Consider the following 16,015-nt stretch of genomic DNA (forward strand, 5'->3'; position numbering starts at 1 on the left):
AGTGATAATTATTTTTACGCCCTCCTATTGACCAAAATTCGATTTGAATACACTCCATCAATACTTTTAAATTAGACAGTAGTAATATCGGTAAGGATATGTATCATATTCATAAAACAAATAGCGGACAAACTAGAGAAATAAGCGAGATGCGACATCTATTTGTACTTCTTCAGCTAATTTTACTCTGAGAGAAATATTTTGGACTTGTTATAATGAAAATTCTAAGATTATAATTAGTATTAAAACTTTCAGTAGATTAGATTTGGGTTTGAACAGAAAATGGATGTTTCGCAACTGTAAAATAGAGTTTCATAGACATTTCAGAGCAGCATATAATTTCACTAGCGCTTATCAGTTAAATTATATTTTCGCTAATAAAAATGTATTTCTACTGGTGAAAATGTATTTAAACTGAAAAATACACATTTACTGTTACATTTATGCATCGCATACGTAAATGTATATATTACTATGTATGAAAAAGTTGAAATCATTTATACCTAACGGTGAAAATGTATTCCGATATAAATTCACTGAAATGGCATATTTTATAAAATATATTCGGAATAGATTTTTTAGGGATAACCCGAGAATTTCTGGTTTAGAAGTTTAGAATCAAGGACATCATTTCAGCTTTTTCAAAGGAGGGGGGGGGGGGCAAAAGGTGGCAAGTCAGTGGTCATTTTTAAATATTTCGATTTCATTAAATGACATGCATTTTTCTGGGCAAATTAAATGAGAGGAGGTAACTGGCCGGCAAAATCATGCGATTTACGCCATTTGAGCATCTACCAAGGTAACACCTACCGAGATACCACCCGAAATGTGCGAAAAAGTCATCAAAAATTGCATGGAAAGAATTGGCTGCTGTAAAAGGTCCAGAGGCGGCTATTTAATTGATATTATTTTAATGAAATACATCAGATGTTCGAAAAATAAAGAATAAAACCGAAGATATCTTAATTTTTTTTTAAAAAAAGTTCAGTAACTGAAGTTAGATCACCCTTGATATCCCCATATGATATACTTCAACGTAAATCTATCGTACAACTGAAGGACTACTCTTGATTAAAATAAAACATTCGCACAATTAATCCTTGCGACGTTATAAACCTATAATAGAAATTGCTAAATATGTTTACCTTTATTATATTGATAGAAGTATCTCTGAGTAACTAATGAAAAAAAATACTGAAAATTTAATCAAGTTATTTAAAATGAGTTCAAAAAATAGAAAATATATTGGGCATGACACAGATGCCTTTAGACTGTAATGGAAAAACCATTTTGAATATGACATACACGCCTTTGGACTTCTAAAGGTTAAGATGTCTGCCTAGAAATGTTGGGTGAGCCAGCGGCGAAGAAAGTAGCTCAAGTACTTATTTCAAATACTACTATAGTTCGACGTATTAATGATATGGCTCATGTATGGAAACATGATCAGATTAAAATAGCATTATTCTTTATAACTGGATGAAAGTACAGATATTTCCAACTTGACGATTCTGATATGAGATTTCAATACAAAGATGACTTAAAGAACAATATTTTTTTTCTGCTTTACTACCAAAAAATTGCGTGTAGCACTATCCAAAATTGAGCCACGATTTGATAAGCTTATGAATAATAAATAAGCTCACTTTTCGCATTAAGTAGTCATTGTTTTGGTTTTCAGTTTATTCAGTTTTGTCTGGTCAATATGAGTTACATTAAAATTTATTTTAATGTTGAATTGGTTTTTTAGTAGTTTAGATTTGTTATTTCCGAAAGTTTTCTGCATTTTTATGCATATAACAAAAAATATTTTATATGGTTTATTAAATCTTTTATAATATTGTTTGTTAAGATAATAAAAAAGTCTCACTACTAGTGCGTTTTTATTTTTAAACAACTTTAACTAATAAAAAATGTAACAGTTATTATTAAACAGTAATATATGGCCATTTCGAATTAGATTATTACGCGTATAAACAAATGTTATGGCATATTTAATGATCATATAAAAAAATGATATTGGTTCGCCATGCAACGAAGAATTTTACCATGAAAAAGTTTGAGAAGCACTGCTCTATATCTCCCAAGTATGTATTGACAAGTTAAGGCTTAAGAAACATGTTAAGTCGTTGATAATATTTGATATATTAAAACCCCAAAGCAAATATATAAACATAGTTTTGAAATATTTAGCTATAATTATTACAAAAATTACAGCTAAATAGAACAATGAAAATGCTACATTAATTAATTAAACCATCATTTAATGTCAATGAATAGCCTGTTAACCCTTTGGTTGCCGAAATACAATACATCGGCTTTTGCTACTTTGAAAAAAATCACAGAATCTGAAGTCATCGTTAAAGAAAGGATCGGATACATTTTTAATGATCTATAGAGGGGCTAATAACAATTTTTCTGAACATATATTTTTGTATTATGTAAAATATCAATAACCAGATAGTAGTCGCAAAAGCAACCCAAATGTTTATGAAAAAAGCCCTGTAATTAATTAATTGATATTTAATAACAAATATTTACCATCAGAAGGGAGATTCTGTAAAGAGGTCATGGAATCGTAAAATTTACAATTTATCTGCAAGGATACAACACTCGTGTAATATGTACTGTTTTAAAATTAATAAAGATACAAAAGATGCTTTACTCGACCAACGGATGCATAAATTAAATGTTAAAGCAAGGCCTTTCAACACGGTCGGCAAATGCAAAATTGTGGCATTTTGACTTTAAAATTAGCACAATTCGCTTTCACTTTAAACCTGTCGTTCCGAAAATTTTGGACAACCAGGTCAGACAACTCATATTTAATATGTTTTGCTGCAATCGTCTTCATAAGCGCGATACGAACATCACAGATAAAACCAAATGCACCAATCTAATCTAATTTGTAAATTGACATTTGATACGATGGTAATGTGCCAAGTCAGTTGCAACCGGTCAGCGTTGAATGCGTGATGACAGGTAAATCATAATCGGTTTGGACTCCAATCTAATTTAGTGTCCCCCCAGAAGTGAATTATTATCCCCCCTAGACGTGCACAAACACGAATTTGGCAAAAGCGAACGACAAGCAAGGGGCGTGAAATTGCGCTTTTGGATAATAAGATATTTTTGAAGACTCTTAGCAAAATATAACCCGAGATGAATGTGTTTTCGACGCGCATATAAAGAAATACTTCTTCACGTACTTAAAATCGAGGAACCAACAAAAATGCTATCATTTTTAGCTATTGTTGCAAAATATCTGCCTAATGCATAAACTAATATATGTACTAAAATTCTTAGACATTTTATTCATAAATTGTTATTATTCTGATATGATTTTATATGAATTTAAGGCAATTTTTTACAAAGCGATGTTTTGCTAATATTTTTTATAATGCACATATAAACTAATATTTTCTACGAATAATAAAGTCATGCAGATTTAAAATTTGTATGAATTATAGTAAGTATCTATAAATTAATATTTTGTATTTTTCTTATGAATATTTTACTAATAAATTACCATTCTATTCAATGAAAACATTGAGTTTCAATTCATCAATAAAAATGATTCATAATATTATCACCTTTGTATTTTATAAAATCCCATCAGTTCCAAAAATTGTTTAGATGCTTTTAGAACCCAAAGAACCTGCCTGGGGAAACTTCAATGAAAATGCATATAAAACGCGCGATAAAGATAAAACTTTTCTTATATAGGTATAGAGAATAAATTAACTGCAATATATTCTAAACTAACGATTATAATAAAATAGATAATTATTACAAAACTTTCATTTATTAAGTTGTTTTTAATGCAGGAATTAAATAACCCGTCCAAAAAATATTTACGATGATTAATAATTTGATCATAAATAACAAAACAGTCTTTACGCGTTTCATTAAAAAAAAATGCATAAACATTTTATAACATTATTGTACTACACTAGCGCAAAATTCACACGTGGGCGTAATATTACATAAAACAGTGTTACAACACAGTTTCTTAACCTGCTAAGGTCGGCAACCCATTTCGAACGGAAATTTTATATAAATTATAATAATTTAACAGCCAGAATCGACACTCGCAAGAAAACGCACAAAAATCACAAATAAAACAGCAAAATGCTAAGTGATTCCAAAAGGCAAGTGACTTGACCTCAGAAGTTTTGACCGTCGACATTTTCGATTGATTCTATCTATGAATATTCAATATTCAATTCCTAAGACTAAAAAGAAGCGCCAAACTTAACGTTGCGAGACTGAATTGACATTACATATTAAAAAAATACATACGTATGTACGCACATGTGTGCGTATATTATTGGTCCACGGTTTTTGACGTCATTGTTTATTAAGAAGTCTAATCAGCTTAGACGGTTTATAAAAATATGCATAGAAAATAATACTATTTTACTATAAAAAATAAATAATTTAATACGGTGTATAATATAATATATTATAGCTCAGCTCTCTACTGATACGCTATTACAACAAACATAAATACATAATTTTATAATATACTAGCCAGTGAACAAAAAAATTAGGTACTTTAAAAGTTCTGCCCTGTTATTAGTCGGTCACCCTGAGGGGTGGTACCGATATGTGAAGGTACACAGGATAGTTATTATTATATTATCGCCTCTTTCACAATATATATTTTATTCATTAAAAATCGTACAGCGATACGATTTTTTAATTTCATTTATTTTTTAAATTATTACTGCTTTTTTAATTTATTTAAAAAACCTTTGGCCCTGGTATCAGCGATTAGGTGAATTCTGCGTGTATTTGTTTTTCTACATTGAAAGAATAAATAGTGTTAATAACACTACATTCTATTACACCATTACTATTCTAATCTAACTGAAATATATTCATTAATTACAATATTTGGATAATGTGAAAATCTGATTGGGGTCAATTTGTACCCCACTCAGCCGACATAACGTGTTTTTAATAAATCACGTTCCGTATGTTGAAAATAAGGTGAGTTAATAATATATTAAATATATTATAGTATGTATGTACAAAATTAAAAAAAAACACATGCTACAACGATTTTAAATATTGCGCAACGAATAAAAAATGTAAAAAATCACTTCCTTGTCAGTAATATTTCAGTAAAATATTAGTTTTTGAAATAAAAAACTAGGATATGCGGCAAAATTAAATATCAGATTAAATATTTTACTAATAGTGAGTCATGCGAATATTGTATTATGGGCATGACTCACTAGTAATTACATAATCATAGTAAATTGACCACTCACAAATTACGAGTCAGTCGCTTACATATTAAGTCTACTATTTATTTTATTAATGAAAAATATCGCTTTGCATTATCTTTCAGTAATGTAGTAATTTATGAGAAAAAATCGCAGACAAGTGGAAAATTACTTCATTGTTAATTAATTAAAATAACATTTTATTAGAGGAATGTAAATTATAATTTATCTAAAATAATTTTCTTCTTTTAATTCTTGCTAATATTACTTTTAAACCATAAATTATTAAAATTATTAAAGTAAAATGAGAAAATAAATTACTTAAAACTAATTTGAAATTGTTTGGGAAACGCTGTTTCAACATTAAAAATCACCTATTAAATTAAAGTTAAATAGCTACCTCTATATATCTTTACTTTTAAGAACATACAGCATATTTATTACTGATAGAGTTGTATCTTATTGATATTTATGAGAAGAATTATATATATCCTATATAATGACACTATTTATTGTAAGTAGCCAAATATAATGCCAAAAAATTCCTGATCTTATTTTTGTTTATAGTTTACAAAGAAAAAAACATTGTAAATTGCTTTATACACGTCTCATAAAACCAAAATATATATACATATAATTATATTCACATGTTTACATTGCTGAAACGTTTTCACTCTCACACTCTCCGTCACTTGATTAACAAAAAAACTTAGATAAATTACTGTTTATCAACACGAACACACTGTTAGTTCACTACACTCTTGACAACCGACACCAAGGAACGATCGACTAGGAATGAACTTGGCGGAGAGAATCCGCGAGGTATTGCCGTCGTCTGACTGGTTCGCTACTTTCGCCCGGATCGTGAACTGTCGGTACGCGAGCAATGAGCGAGGCCTGGCTGGGTCTAGGCCGCCGGAAGTAGATTACGGTCGAGTGCTTAGAAAATTCGACCGGTAGTGTTACGTCAGCGAGGTCGTCGATTAACAAATTTTTCGCATGCCGAGACACGCAAAAATGGGTTATCAAAAATTTTAAATTATGCTTCATGCCATATCCATGATTTAATCTTATTGGTGAAATTTACCAAATTAACTAAAATTAAGAATTAGTCAAATCAGTTTTACGACATAGAAATATTTATCGCTATATGTCAAAAAGTATAATATCTAATATGTTATCTTTACACATAAATATTTTTTTAATATAAATTATTCGCGAATATTCTTAAAGATTTTAATACAAAGACTTGAATTAATTTAAATTGTATAAATGTACATACATATGTAATTATATTCGGTTCTAAAACCACAGATTGCTTACCCCTTACGTCGATTTCTCATAGATCTTAACCATCATTCATTCATCAGCTGATTCGAAATGCACTACTATCATATGGCAATTAAAATATAAATGATATTTATTTAATTGCCACTTTTAATTCATAACACATTATCAAAAGTGAATCATATTAAAAGGAAAACATATATTTTATATTAGTAATAACAATAATGTTTAAATGATATGTGCTTTTTTATGTATTGTAAAATTAGCAATATTATTTATATGCATTTATACACAATAATATATTATAATATGTCCTGTTTGATAACGAATGACTTTTTTGGTTTAAGTTTTTATTCAAAATTACTTATGATATTATAAATCTAACTAATAAAATTTTAAATATTCTATAATAAAATAAAATGATCATTATGTTTATTTTAGTTTCATAAAAAAGAAAGATTTGTTACCACTAAACGTGATTACACAAGTCGAAAATTGTCACAGTTTAATTAACGCTGTTCTGCACTCACAAACTTATAAATATATTTGACACCAATACGTAAGAAGATAGAGGAATGTTCCAACAATTGATCAAGTATTTCTAAATCGACATGTGTTATATTTTTACTAGAATCATATAGGACAGTTGCGGTATAAATTATTATCTATCATATATTAGATAATCTCAGTACAAACGTTTAACTTGTTACTACTAGTATTTTATTATTGTATGATAAGATACTAAGTACAATCAGCGCAAACCATATTCTAATTTGTTACTTCCACTTCCAAGTTTCGGTCAATAGTTTAACGACAATATAATTGTAAGCAACTGTTTGTGCAACATTATTGTAGTCAATATTTTTTTAATATCCTATTTCTTCATTAAAATAAGTCATTTACAAACAATAAAAGTTTTGCACGATAGATTTCACTCCTTCGCTTAATTGTGAAATGAAAAAGGTCAATGAAACAAATGTCTTGAATTGAATTCACACATGTTTGTCACATGCTAAAAAATATTTATATAAATCCCACACCCGTTGCAGTACATCCTAATTGAGAAAACATTATAACGGTGCATTACATAACTGTTGAATAAAAACATTTTTAAATATTATTATATTATCAGATGCTAATTTTTTAGTTATTTATGCATTTCAGTTGCAATTCAGCTGTGTATATAATATATAATACAAATTGTTGAACATCTCATGAAATATAGAAATAGTAAAGAATGACGCCATTATGATTTGGCATAGATGCTTGAATATTTTATAATTTATAACGCAGACATGTTACATGCTACATATTATGTTTTCAAATCTCTTATTTGATTAAAAATAAGTTATATATAAGAAATACCACAATAATAAACAATATTGGCATGACATTTTTAATATAAATAATAAATGTATTACTCATCGTGATGACGAATGTTCATATATGAAAATAATTGCTATTCGAGTTTTAATAGATCAGATATAATAAATATGAAAAGCTGTTATAGTTTTAGAGTCGAAATCAATTGCTTGTATTATTCTTCAATTTCTTAATAAATTAAAACTTAGATAAATCTCAACTTTAGATTAATGAAATATATTATAATCTATAATAAAAAAGAAATTAAAGTAATATTTTCAATCTGATTTACTGCCATGAGTTGTGTGGCACATACCTTCAACTTTATTTTAAGAAAATATTGAGTAAGTTACAATAAGATGCTAAGTTATTCCTTAACTCAAGTTATAGAAACAACGAAAGAATAAATATGACATAAGTGGAATGGAACCTTGAAATAAAATATGGTGAGCTTTGGTAATACATTTTAAATATTTTTATGAAGCAATGTTAGATCTGCTGATGATATATAATATAATATACATATATAATATTCTAATCATTACGTTACTAACGGAATCATATCGCATCAATTGTTTTGGATCAAAGATTTAGGACCAAATGTAGTACTAGGAAAACATACAACTCAGTTTCCTTAAGCCGAAAATTGTAGTGGTTTTAAAATATGTTTTCATAATTTGAAATATTAGAGCTTTTCCAACCCAACTCAATTGAGAAAAAAATTTTGCACAAAAATCTATTGGGTTGAGCGAAGTCGTAGATAATTATGAAAGCTTATAAAGCCTAACACTTGATATACACTTCGTATGTGATTTGATTTGATAAACATTTCTTAAATTGTGATAGTAAATTTCCCTCCAAAAGCCATTTTAACATAAGCAAACATATAATAAATCCACTCACCCATTCGTAAGTCCCGAATTATGAGATATAGTATCCACAAACAGCAGCTCTTGAGCGTTCACTGGCTCATTCGAGACATTATGATGTTCTTCCAATTCAACTCGTCGAGGTGGAGGTTCTTCATACGGTTCCGACTCATTTTCAAGCTGCAGGTTCACCGCAAGTTGAGAATCTTGAACGGTGTCGTTCAGAAACTCTTCCACGACCTCTGGCACTTTGGGATTCTCCACTTTGCAACTGTAAGGACGGATTTAATTAATTCAACGCTCGAAGGTGTTCGCGCGCCTTTCGGCTGTGTGAAACGCCACCAACCTCGACAGGAATATAAGAAAGAGGAGCGTGGTGAAAACGAGGCTTAACCTCGGTTTCATGTCGCCGGATTAACCGAATGAAACTTCATCACCACGAGCAGACGTCCCGCCGTCAACCTTTCAATCTGACGTGTACTAGTGTTGAACGATTGCGTGAGATTCGTTAACGAGCGCTCGCTACATCGGGTCGTGTATTGACAGTTCAATAATTGCGCAACGGATCGATATTTTTTTTAGTAGCAATTCTATCCAACTTAAATATCTTAATTAATTGAATTAATATATACTCTTACAAACGCAAAAGAAAGAAAATCGTTTCTGTTAAGAATATGAACGTAACCAAATCATAATTATAATAGACTAACCCGAAAAAAACACCAAAACAGACATTTTGTTTAAAAACAAAAAAGTGTTTAATAATTATTGGCATACAAAAACCAACGTTTATTTACTGAGTGAATTAATTCAAAATAATATAATTATTAGCTTAAAATAACGAAAAGCTAAATTATTTGTATGGCAAAAAAAAATAGTTTCTGTTATTATGGAATTACCCACAATACCAGTCACAAAGTACAATTGATTTAAATGATTAGATTTGAAAATACGGATTCCAATCATCTATCATACGATTTCAATAATGGAGGAGTGTTTCATAAGATTTCTAGAAGTAAATGATTTTAATTTTGGAACGAAATATAATTTTTTATATCAGACAAAATTACAAAAGACATTTAATATTTCTTGTTATAAATGATGCGGCAGAACAAAATATTAGAATGGTGATATTTGGAGCAATATAAATTAAATATATTTTTTCTCCTGCGTTTCCGAATAAACTGTCTGTATTGTTGAAACATCTGTGCTTGTGTGCTTGGCTATTTTTATTTTTTAAGAGTTATTGCTTATTGTATAATGTTTGCGCAATACTTGTGATAATTATGTACAATTTGTAAAGTATTAAAAAGCAAAATTAATGTTGTAAGAGCAATAAAAATTGGATACAAAAATTGAGAAGAAATAAATTTTATTTTCTATAAGGTATTTTAATAAATAAATAATATCAATCTTTTAATGCAGAGCTTCAAATTTTAAATTTATGTAGCAGCAGAAGCAGTTGAAGACACTAAAAAAAGGCCATATTGAAAATTTTTTTTCGAAGAGGTTAAAAGAAGATAGATTGCTGCGGGAGCTAAAGAACATAATTTTGGAAATTTTAAATTGTGCAAATGCCATCTTAGACATTTTTGTTTGAGGACGACAAATTGCTGCGGGGAGCTAAAAAAAGGTTTGAATTTTTTGTTCAAGGAGAACAAAGAAGAGCAAAAAAGAACAAAATTTTAAGGAGGACAATCTTGATTAAAGGAAAACGTCTGGTCTCCTTACCAATACATAAATACAAATCAGAATTTAAAATACAAATTAAAATCAAAATGCAAATATTGTAAGTTAAATGTAACAACAGTGCAATTATAAACAATTACATAAAACAAAATAATTTTGTTGCAATTTACAAAAATATTATTTATATCTGAGACCGTCGTGGCTGTCAACAGCGTATTCAGTCCAAACTCTGTGACCACCCAACTTAACCTGGTCCAACACAACGATGCTAACAGTTTTTCACTATGTGAAACAGTTTATATTCAACCATGTGTTTCAATGTTAGTATCTAAAAATTTGTCAATATGTTTTTTTATATTTTTTTATCACTAAAGTTTCCCTTTACCGTTTATTCCCACCCAAAAATCTGTTTTTTTTTCGTGAAATAAACGGGGTTTTTTCCGCTGGCACATATTTAATCATAGGTAATATACGATATGTATTTGTATGGAACTGATGTTTTTGAATAGTTTCTTCCACAAGTTCTGTATAAAAATAATAAAAATTGTACTCGATATTTTTACGTTATAAATATACGTAAATACTACCTATTCAATCGTTTTATTAAAATTTGTGCAAGTAGTTTTTCCCCGCACATTATTATTAAGAAAATTAAATTAAAAATATATGAGATAATAATTCATTTAATATAATTTAGCAGTAAATGACTAGTATTATAAAACATATAAATAATAAATATTTTGAAATAGTTAGTTAAAAACTGTGTAGATCATGCTGAATATTGACGTTTTAAAATCCACTAGTACGTGGCAACACTGGGAGTTGACAGCCGGCCGGTGTGAAGTAGTGAACGTTCTCCTTAGAAGATGGAGCGTTTATATTCGCTACCTTATACTGTATTGAGCGTGCCCGCCATCAAATTGCGCAAACCATCATGGGTTCGCGCACCATCGGCCATGCTCGTCTTCTCGCTTATCCTGGGTTCATACTTCCTAGTTACTGGAGGTAATGCCACGCGAACAAAATAATTGATAAAGAATTCATAAAAGAGTGTTGCCAATCTCAATAATTCGTGAAATATAAAATATATATTTATGTATTAAGGTAAGGTAAGCTTGCCATAGACATGTAGAGTAACTAAAATGTTATTTAAAAAATATTAGTTTAAACTAAACTACACAACTGTAATTTAAACAAAATTCTATACACAAAGCAAACATTTTTGGGAAAACGATTTGTGAATTTAATAGTATATGTACGTATTTATTATCGTAAGCTTGCGTTACATCATTTTCAAATTGTCTTAAAGATCTGGTTTAATTCTTGAATTTCAGTGACTACTTAGCTAAACCGAGTTTGACATAGAATTCAAAGTCTTCATTTACAGCGTAATTTGGCTGCATTCTCGTTTGTTTAAAAAATTTAATTCGCCCTATTTCAAGCTTATATACATTTTTTTTAAATAAAGGTAAGGGTAAAGGACCTCTCAATCATTTGGCCAATGCAATGCTTCAGGACGGAAACCTACTATTTGTTATATCTAGTTAGACTATCCTGTACATAACAGCAATGATTCTAAAATTGGTAGACTTGGCAATGATGTTATTTATATGAATTGTTCAAAAGTTACAAATAGATAAAATATTATTTTTCGTTACAACCCTTTTTGTCTACATTAATGGAATTCTTAATAAATAATTCCTATCTAAAAGTCTGGTACTGGCTGTAGCGTTTTAGATGTTAAATAACTACCTTGCAAAATTCCTAAAAACAAGTGGAAATATTTGTTTATCAATAAATATATAAATCACTACAATTCTTACAACACTAATGGTGTTCAAACCGATTTTAAAAATATTTCAAATTAAAATGTAAATAATAACTATGAGCATGATTTGTCCAGTATATAATACTTCTCGAGGAAATCTTTCATGTGAATGTGTATTAGAATCAGCCATTTATATAACTTTTAAGGATTGTGGTAGATTCTGCTCTTATAATTGACTAAAATTTGATTGATTCAAAATTTTTGTTAACTCCTTTTGGTCATTTCGGATCAAGTTTGAATCTATCTTTGTACTAAAAGAGTTCCCTACATAGTCTGAGCCACTGACAATTTTTTTATTTGGATAGTGTTTTGATTTTTGTAAAAACAATATAAATTGATTAATTCTGGCTCCTGACATTCTTTTGGTATTTTTGGGTTAACTCTTTCATTGTTTGTGTTGATATTACTCATAATATCATTATGTGTATTAAGATATTTTTATTTAAAAAAATACAGTAGTAAATAATTGCTTCTAAAAAATATATTATGATGTAAAAGTATAGCTATCTTTAGAATTGCAATATTACAAATTCTAAACAAACATAATGGCAATATAATAAAAAAGTACACATCGTCAAATTTTTATATGATTAATGATTTGATAAATTAAGGGGCTTTATGTGGACATTTAGTTTCTTATATGTTAAACTAAAAATATATTTTTATTAAAGGCATGCTTAAGATGTAAAAGAACATTTGCCGAAACAAATACTAATTTCTATATATTTTTAATTATTTCAGGTTATTTTTAATGTTCATAATAGTCATAAAATCTATATCCTTATTTGAAATCAAATGAGTAATGTAATTTAATTATATTTTCAGGTATCATATTCGATGTAATCGTGGAGCCTCCGGGTGTAGGCTCGACGACTGACGAACACGGACATTCCAGACCTGTAGCGTTCATGCCAAACAGAGTCAACGGACAGTACATAATGGAAGGTTTAGCTTCCAGCTTCTTGTTTACCATGGGCGGACTTGGATTCATAATCTTGGATAGAACTCACAATCCGTCAACTCCTAAACTGAATAGAATACTGTTAATCTCAGTCGGATTCATATGTATTTTGGTCTCTTTCTTCACAACGTGGATATTTATGAGGATGAAACTTCCAGGATACTTACAAGGCTAATCGAGTGAAATATATAATAATTATATAAACAACGTCACAAATTTTTATATAATAAATCATGATTTTTTTTTATTTAGATAAAAGACGATGTATGAGATTGAGAAATAAAACGTACAACTTTTACATTGAGATTTATTTAAACACTAACATAAATTATTGAGCTTTCTCTTACAATATTCAATGTTATAAAAAGAGTATTCAATTTAAGATCATGAGAGATTTTGTATAATATAAAAAAATGACAAATATTTAAACTATATAAATATAATATAATTTTTTCAATATGGCATTTGGAATATATTTTGTCTAAAAATATCAGTCTTTGATAAAACTCATAGTCGAATACGGAAAGCTCTGAAAAAAACAAATTAAATGCTTAAGTATAGTATATAAGTATCGATTTAGCGATTTAACAGCGATTGTATCGATACTTACTGTGTAAAATCAGAACTTTTATCGATAATGTGCTCAAATTCCGCAAACGATAATGCACCGTCATCGTCCAGATCGGCTTCTTCCAATATATTTTGTATTAGATGCTGCATTTCAGGATCGTTTAAACGTTGAGTAGATCCACATAGTCTTTCAACCACTTGACGTAAATCAGAAACTCCGAGCATGTCGTCTCCGTCAAAATCTAAAATAAAACGAGCATAATTTCCATAAAGTCCATACAAGTTGACATCAAAATCGTTTAAAAAAATTATTTTATTACAACTCTAAAAAACCAATGTAAAGACTCAAGTTATTACACAACAAAAGCTTTTGGTAAAAGGTAAATAATTAAAAGCTCTACAGTTTTTATATCAGGGACGTGAAATCGAAAGAGGTAAATTTATCCTTCAACCTGAATGTGATTGGCCGGAAGATTTGGTGACATTGCGTCTCTAATTTGGCAATACACTACAGGCATTAAATACTCGCAACAGCTCGCTATGATATTACTTTTTTTTTTGGAAATTAATGAGATACTAACCAAAAATTCTGAAAGCATGCTCTGCTTTTAACGATTTTGGCGCACTATCGCTAAACACCGACATCATATCCAAGAAATCTTCGAAAGTGCAGTCTCCGTCATGACTTGAGCTGAATATTTTACATATTCTATCGCCGAAAGGATTAACCTTTAACTCTGGATATTGTAATATCTTTGACATAGGTAATTTGGCATTTTTATTATGGCCTACTTTTTCCGGTGCTAGAACCTTGAATTTCTGATGAGCACTGAAATATAAAACAATCGTTAGATATCATCTAACAAAAAACTAAAATTATATAAACGTATAACTTACAACAACACTTCCTTCTTTGTAAAATAAGTCAGATCCTAAAACAAAATAAAATATTATTTATAGGGTTGATTCATAAGTATTGTATTTTTGAAATAAATAAAAGAGTTGTCATCATTATTTTTATTGTTATTAATTAAATTATGTTTGACTCAGTTCTAGTTATTAGAAAACAAAGATGATTCATTACTTTACTTGTACTAAATTTAACCAAAATGAAGGGTGTTATTTCTGCGTTTGTAAATAAACTAATCTTACGAACGCAATTTGGAAGAAAAATAATTTCACCAATTATTTATAATGACATACTGATTTATTGAAAAACTGAAAAACCAGAATTATAATTACAAGAGTTCTGGTCACAAAAGTAGATATTCAAACACAAATATATGTATATATAGGTGCAAAGGCAGACGTAATGATCGCCAATGCATCATTATTATATCGATTATATTTTGAAGAATGTGACTAGTCGTTCGTTATACGGAGTTAATGTCATTAGATTAATAAGAACATTAAATGAAACAAAGGGTTGTTGTTTTGTATTAGAAGTTTGAGGTGTTAGTCTATATTACTTGATATTCTTGCAATTCTTCTTCCGTAAATTGGCTCCTGCCCTGCCCCATAGCAGCTGCTTAGGACGGCCAACTCCCATCTGACAGTCAGTACTACCAACTGAAAAATCGATAATTGCCAACAGTACTGCCAATAGCAGACATTTCTCTTTAGTTTTTTTTATCATTATTGATAATACATTATAAATTCTTAATAATAAATTATACAAGTAAATAGTTATTTTTATAATATTTAGTTTAATGTTATTTAATAAAATTAATTATATATCCATTATTAAAATATATTTTATCTTCCCCCTCACATATATTTTGCAACATGAATTCAAAGACATCGATAAACGACGGTCATTATTTAAATTAAATTTCATTGTCATTGTTCACGTGACTAAAATTATATATGCCAGAGTCGTGTCTAAAAGGTTAAAACAAGCACTGCAGTTAGACTTAACATCAATATAAAGCTATAAACTGTGACAGCTGAAAAAATGTCACCGCAGTTATTCTTGTTAATTTATCCCAGGAATGGGGTAATGTCTGAGGTAACTTTTTTTAAGCTGTCCTGGTGTGAAACCGGGACAATTCCGGTCAATTCGGTACGTATGATAAGTCTACGCAGTTCAGGGGAGTCCGAACGAGAGTTTTCGCCCCAATTGGGCCAAACATCTCTTGGTCATAGCAACCGTTGTAATGTCTAATAACAAACAAATCGGAACATTTTATTTTATGTGTACTAGATCAGTATTTCA

General features: G+C 29.2%; 3 protein-coding genes across 7 annotated transcripts in view; 1 reads left to right on the top strand and 2 right to left on the bottom strand.

The window, feature by feature from the left end:
* LOC148239020 (SUN domain-containing ossification factor) overlaps window positions 1-9,231 on the bottom strand; it is a 31,812-nt gene extending 22,581 nt beyond the window's left edge. For 2 of the 5 annotated variants that reach the window (XM_088189931.1, XM_088189938.1), the window contains exons 1-2: window positions 9,099-9,231; window positions 8,787-9,023 (exon numbers count right to left, since the gene is read on the bottom strand). In XM_088189931.1, coding sequence (XP_088046057.1) covers window positions 8,787-9,023; window positions 9,099-9,157 — 296 coding nt within the window. In that variant the 5' untranslated portion in view covers window positions 9,158-9,231. Of the gene's footprint in view, window positions 1-5,865; window positions 6,032-8,786; window positions 9,024-9,098 lie in introns of those variants that run through there. The other 3 variants (XM_088189960.1, XM_088189949.1, XM_088189969.1) reach the window with 3 other exon arrangements.
* Window positions 9,232-11,224: 1,993 nt separating this feature from the next.
* LOC148239021 (oligosaccharyltransferase complex subunit ostc-A) lies at window positions 11,225-13,528 on the top strand. Its single transcript, XM_088190225.1, has 2 exons — window positions 11,225-11,446; window positions 13,095-13,528. The coding sequence occupies exons 1-2, from the start codon at window positions 11,308-11,310 to the stop codon at window positions 13,403-13,405; spliced, it is 450 nt and encodes a 149-aa protein (XP_088046351.1). The 5' UTR covers window positions 11,225-11,307; the 3' UTR covers window positions 13,406-13,528.
* Window positions 13,524-15,386, bottom strand: LOC148239022 (calcium and integrin-binding protein 1-like). Its single transcript, XM_088190214.1, has 5 exons — window positions 15,270-15,386; window positions 14,698-14,732; window positions 14,382-14,629; window positions 13,841-14,042; window positions 13,524-13,759 (listed from the first exon to the last, which is right to left on the bottom strand). The coding sequence occupies exons 1-5, from the start codon at window positions 15,318-15,320 to the stop codon at window positions 13,738-13,740; spliced, it is 558 nt and encodes a 185-aa protein (XP_088046340.1). The 5' UTR covers window positions 15,321-15,386; the 3' UTR covers window positions 13,524-13,737.
* Window positions 15,387-16,015: the final 629 nt, after the last annotated feature.

Source organism: Plectrocnemia conspersa, unplaced genomic scaffold, assembly GCF_051122295.1.
Source record: "Plectrocnemia conspersa isolate PC_06_02 unplaced genomic scaffold, ASM5112229v1 ptg000001l, whole genome shotgun sequence".
Lineage (NCBI taxonomy): Eukaryota > Metazoa > Arthropoda > Insecta > Trichoptera > Polycentropodidae > Plectrocnemia > Plectrocnemia conspersa.

What these genes read in the sequence shown, in the direction of transcription:
- LOC148239021 (XM_088190225.1), top strand. Translation starts at nt 11,308, where the DNA reads ATGGAGCGTTTATATTCGCTACCTTATACTGTATTGAGCGTGCCCGCC. An exon ending in ATACTTCCTAGTTACTGGAG is followed by an intron (nt 11,447 to 13,094) that starts GTAATGCCACGC and finishes TTATATTTTCAG; the next exon opens with GTATCATATTCGATGTAATC.
- LOC148239022 (XM_088190214.1), bottom strand. Translation starts at nt 15,320, where the DNA reads ATGGGGCAGGGCAGGAGCCAATTTACGGAAGAAGAATTGCAAGAATAT. An exon ending in AAGAATTGCAAGAATATCAA is followed by an intron (nt 14,733 to 15,269) that starts GTAATATAGACT and finishes ATTTTGTTTTAG; the next exon opens with GATCTGACTTATTTTACAAA. An exon ending in AAAAGTTCTGATTTTACACA is followed by an intron (nt 13,760 to 13,840) that starts GTAAGTATCGAT and finishes TGTTTTTTTCAG; the next exon opens with AGCTTTCCGTATTCGACTAT.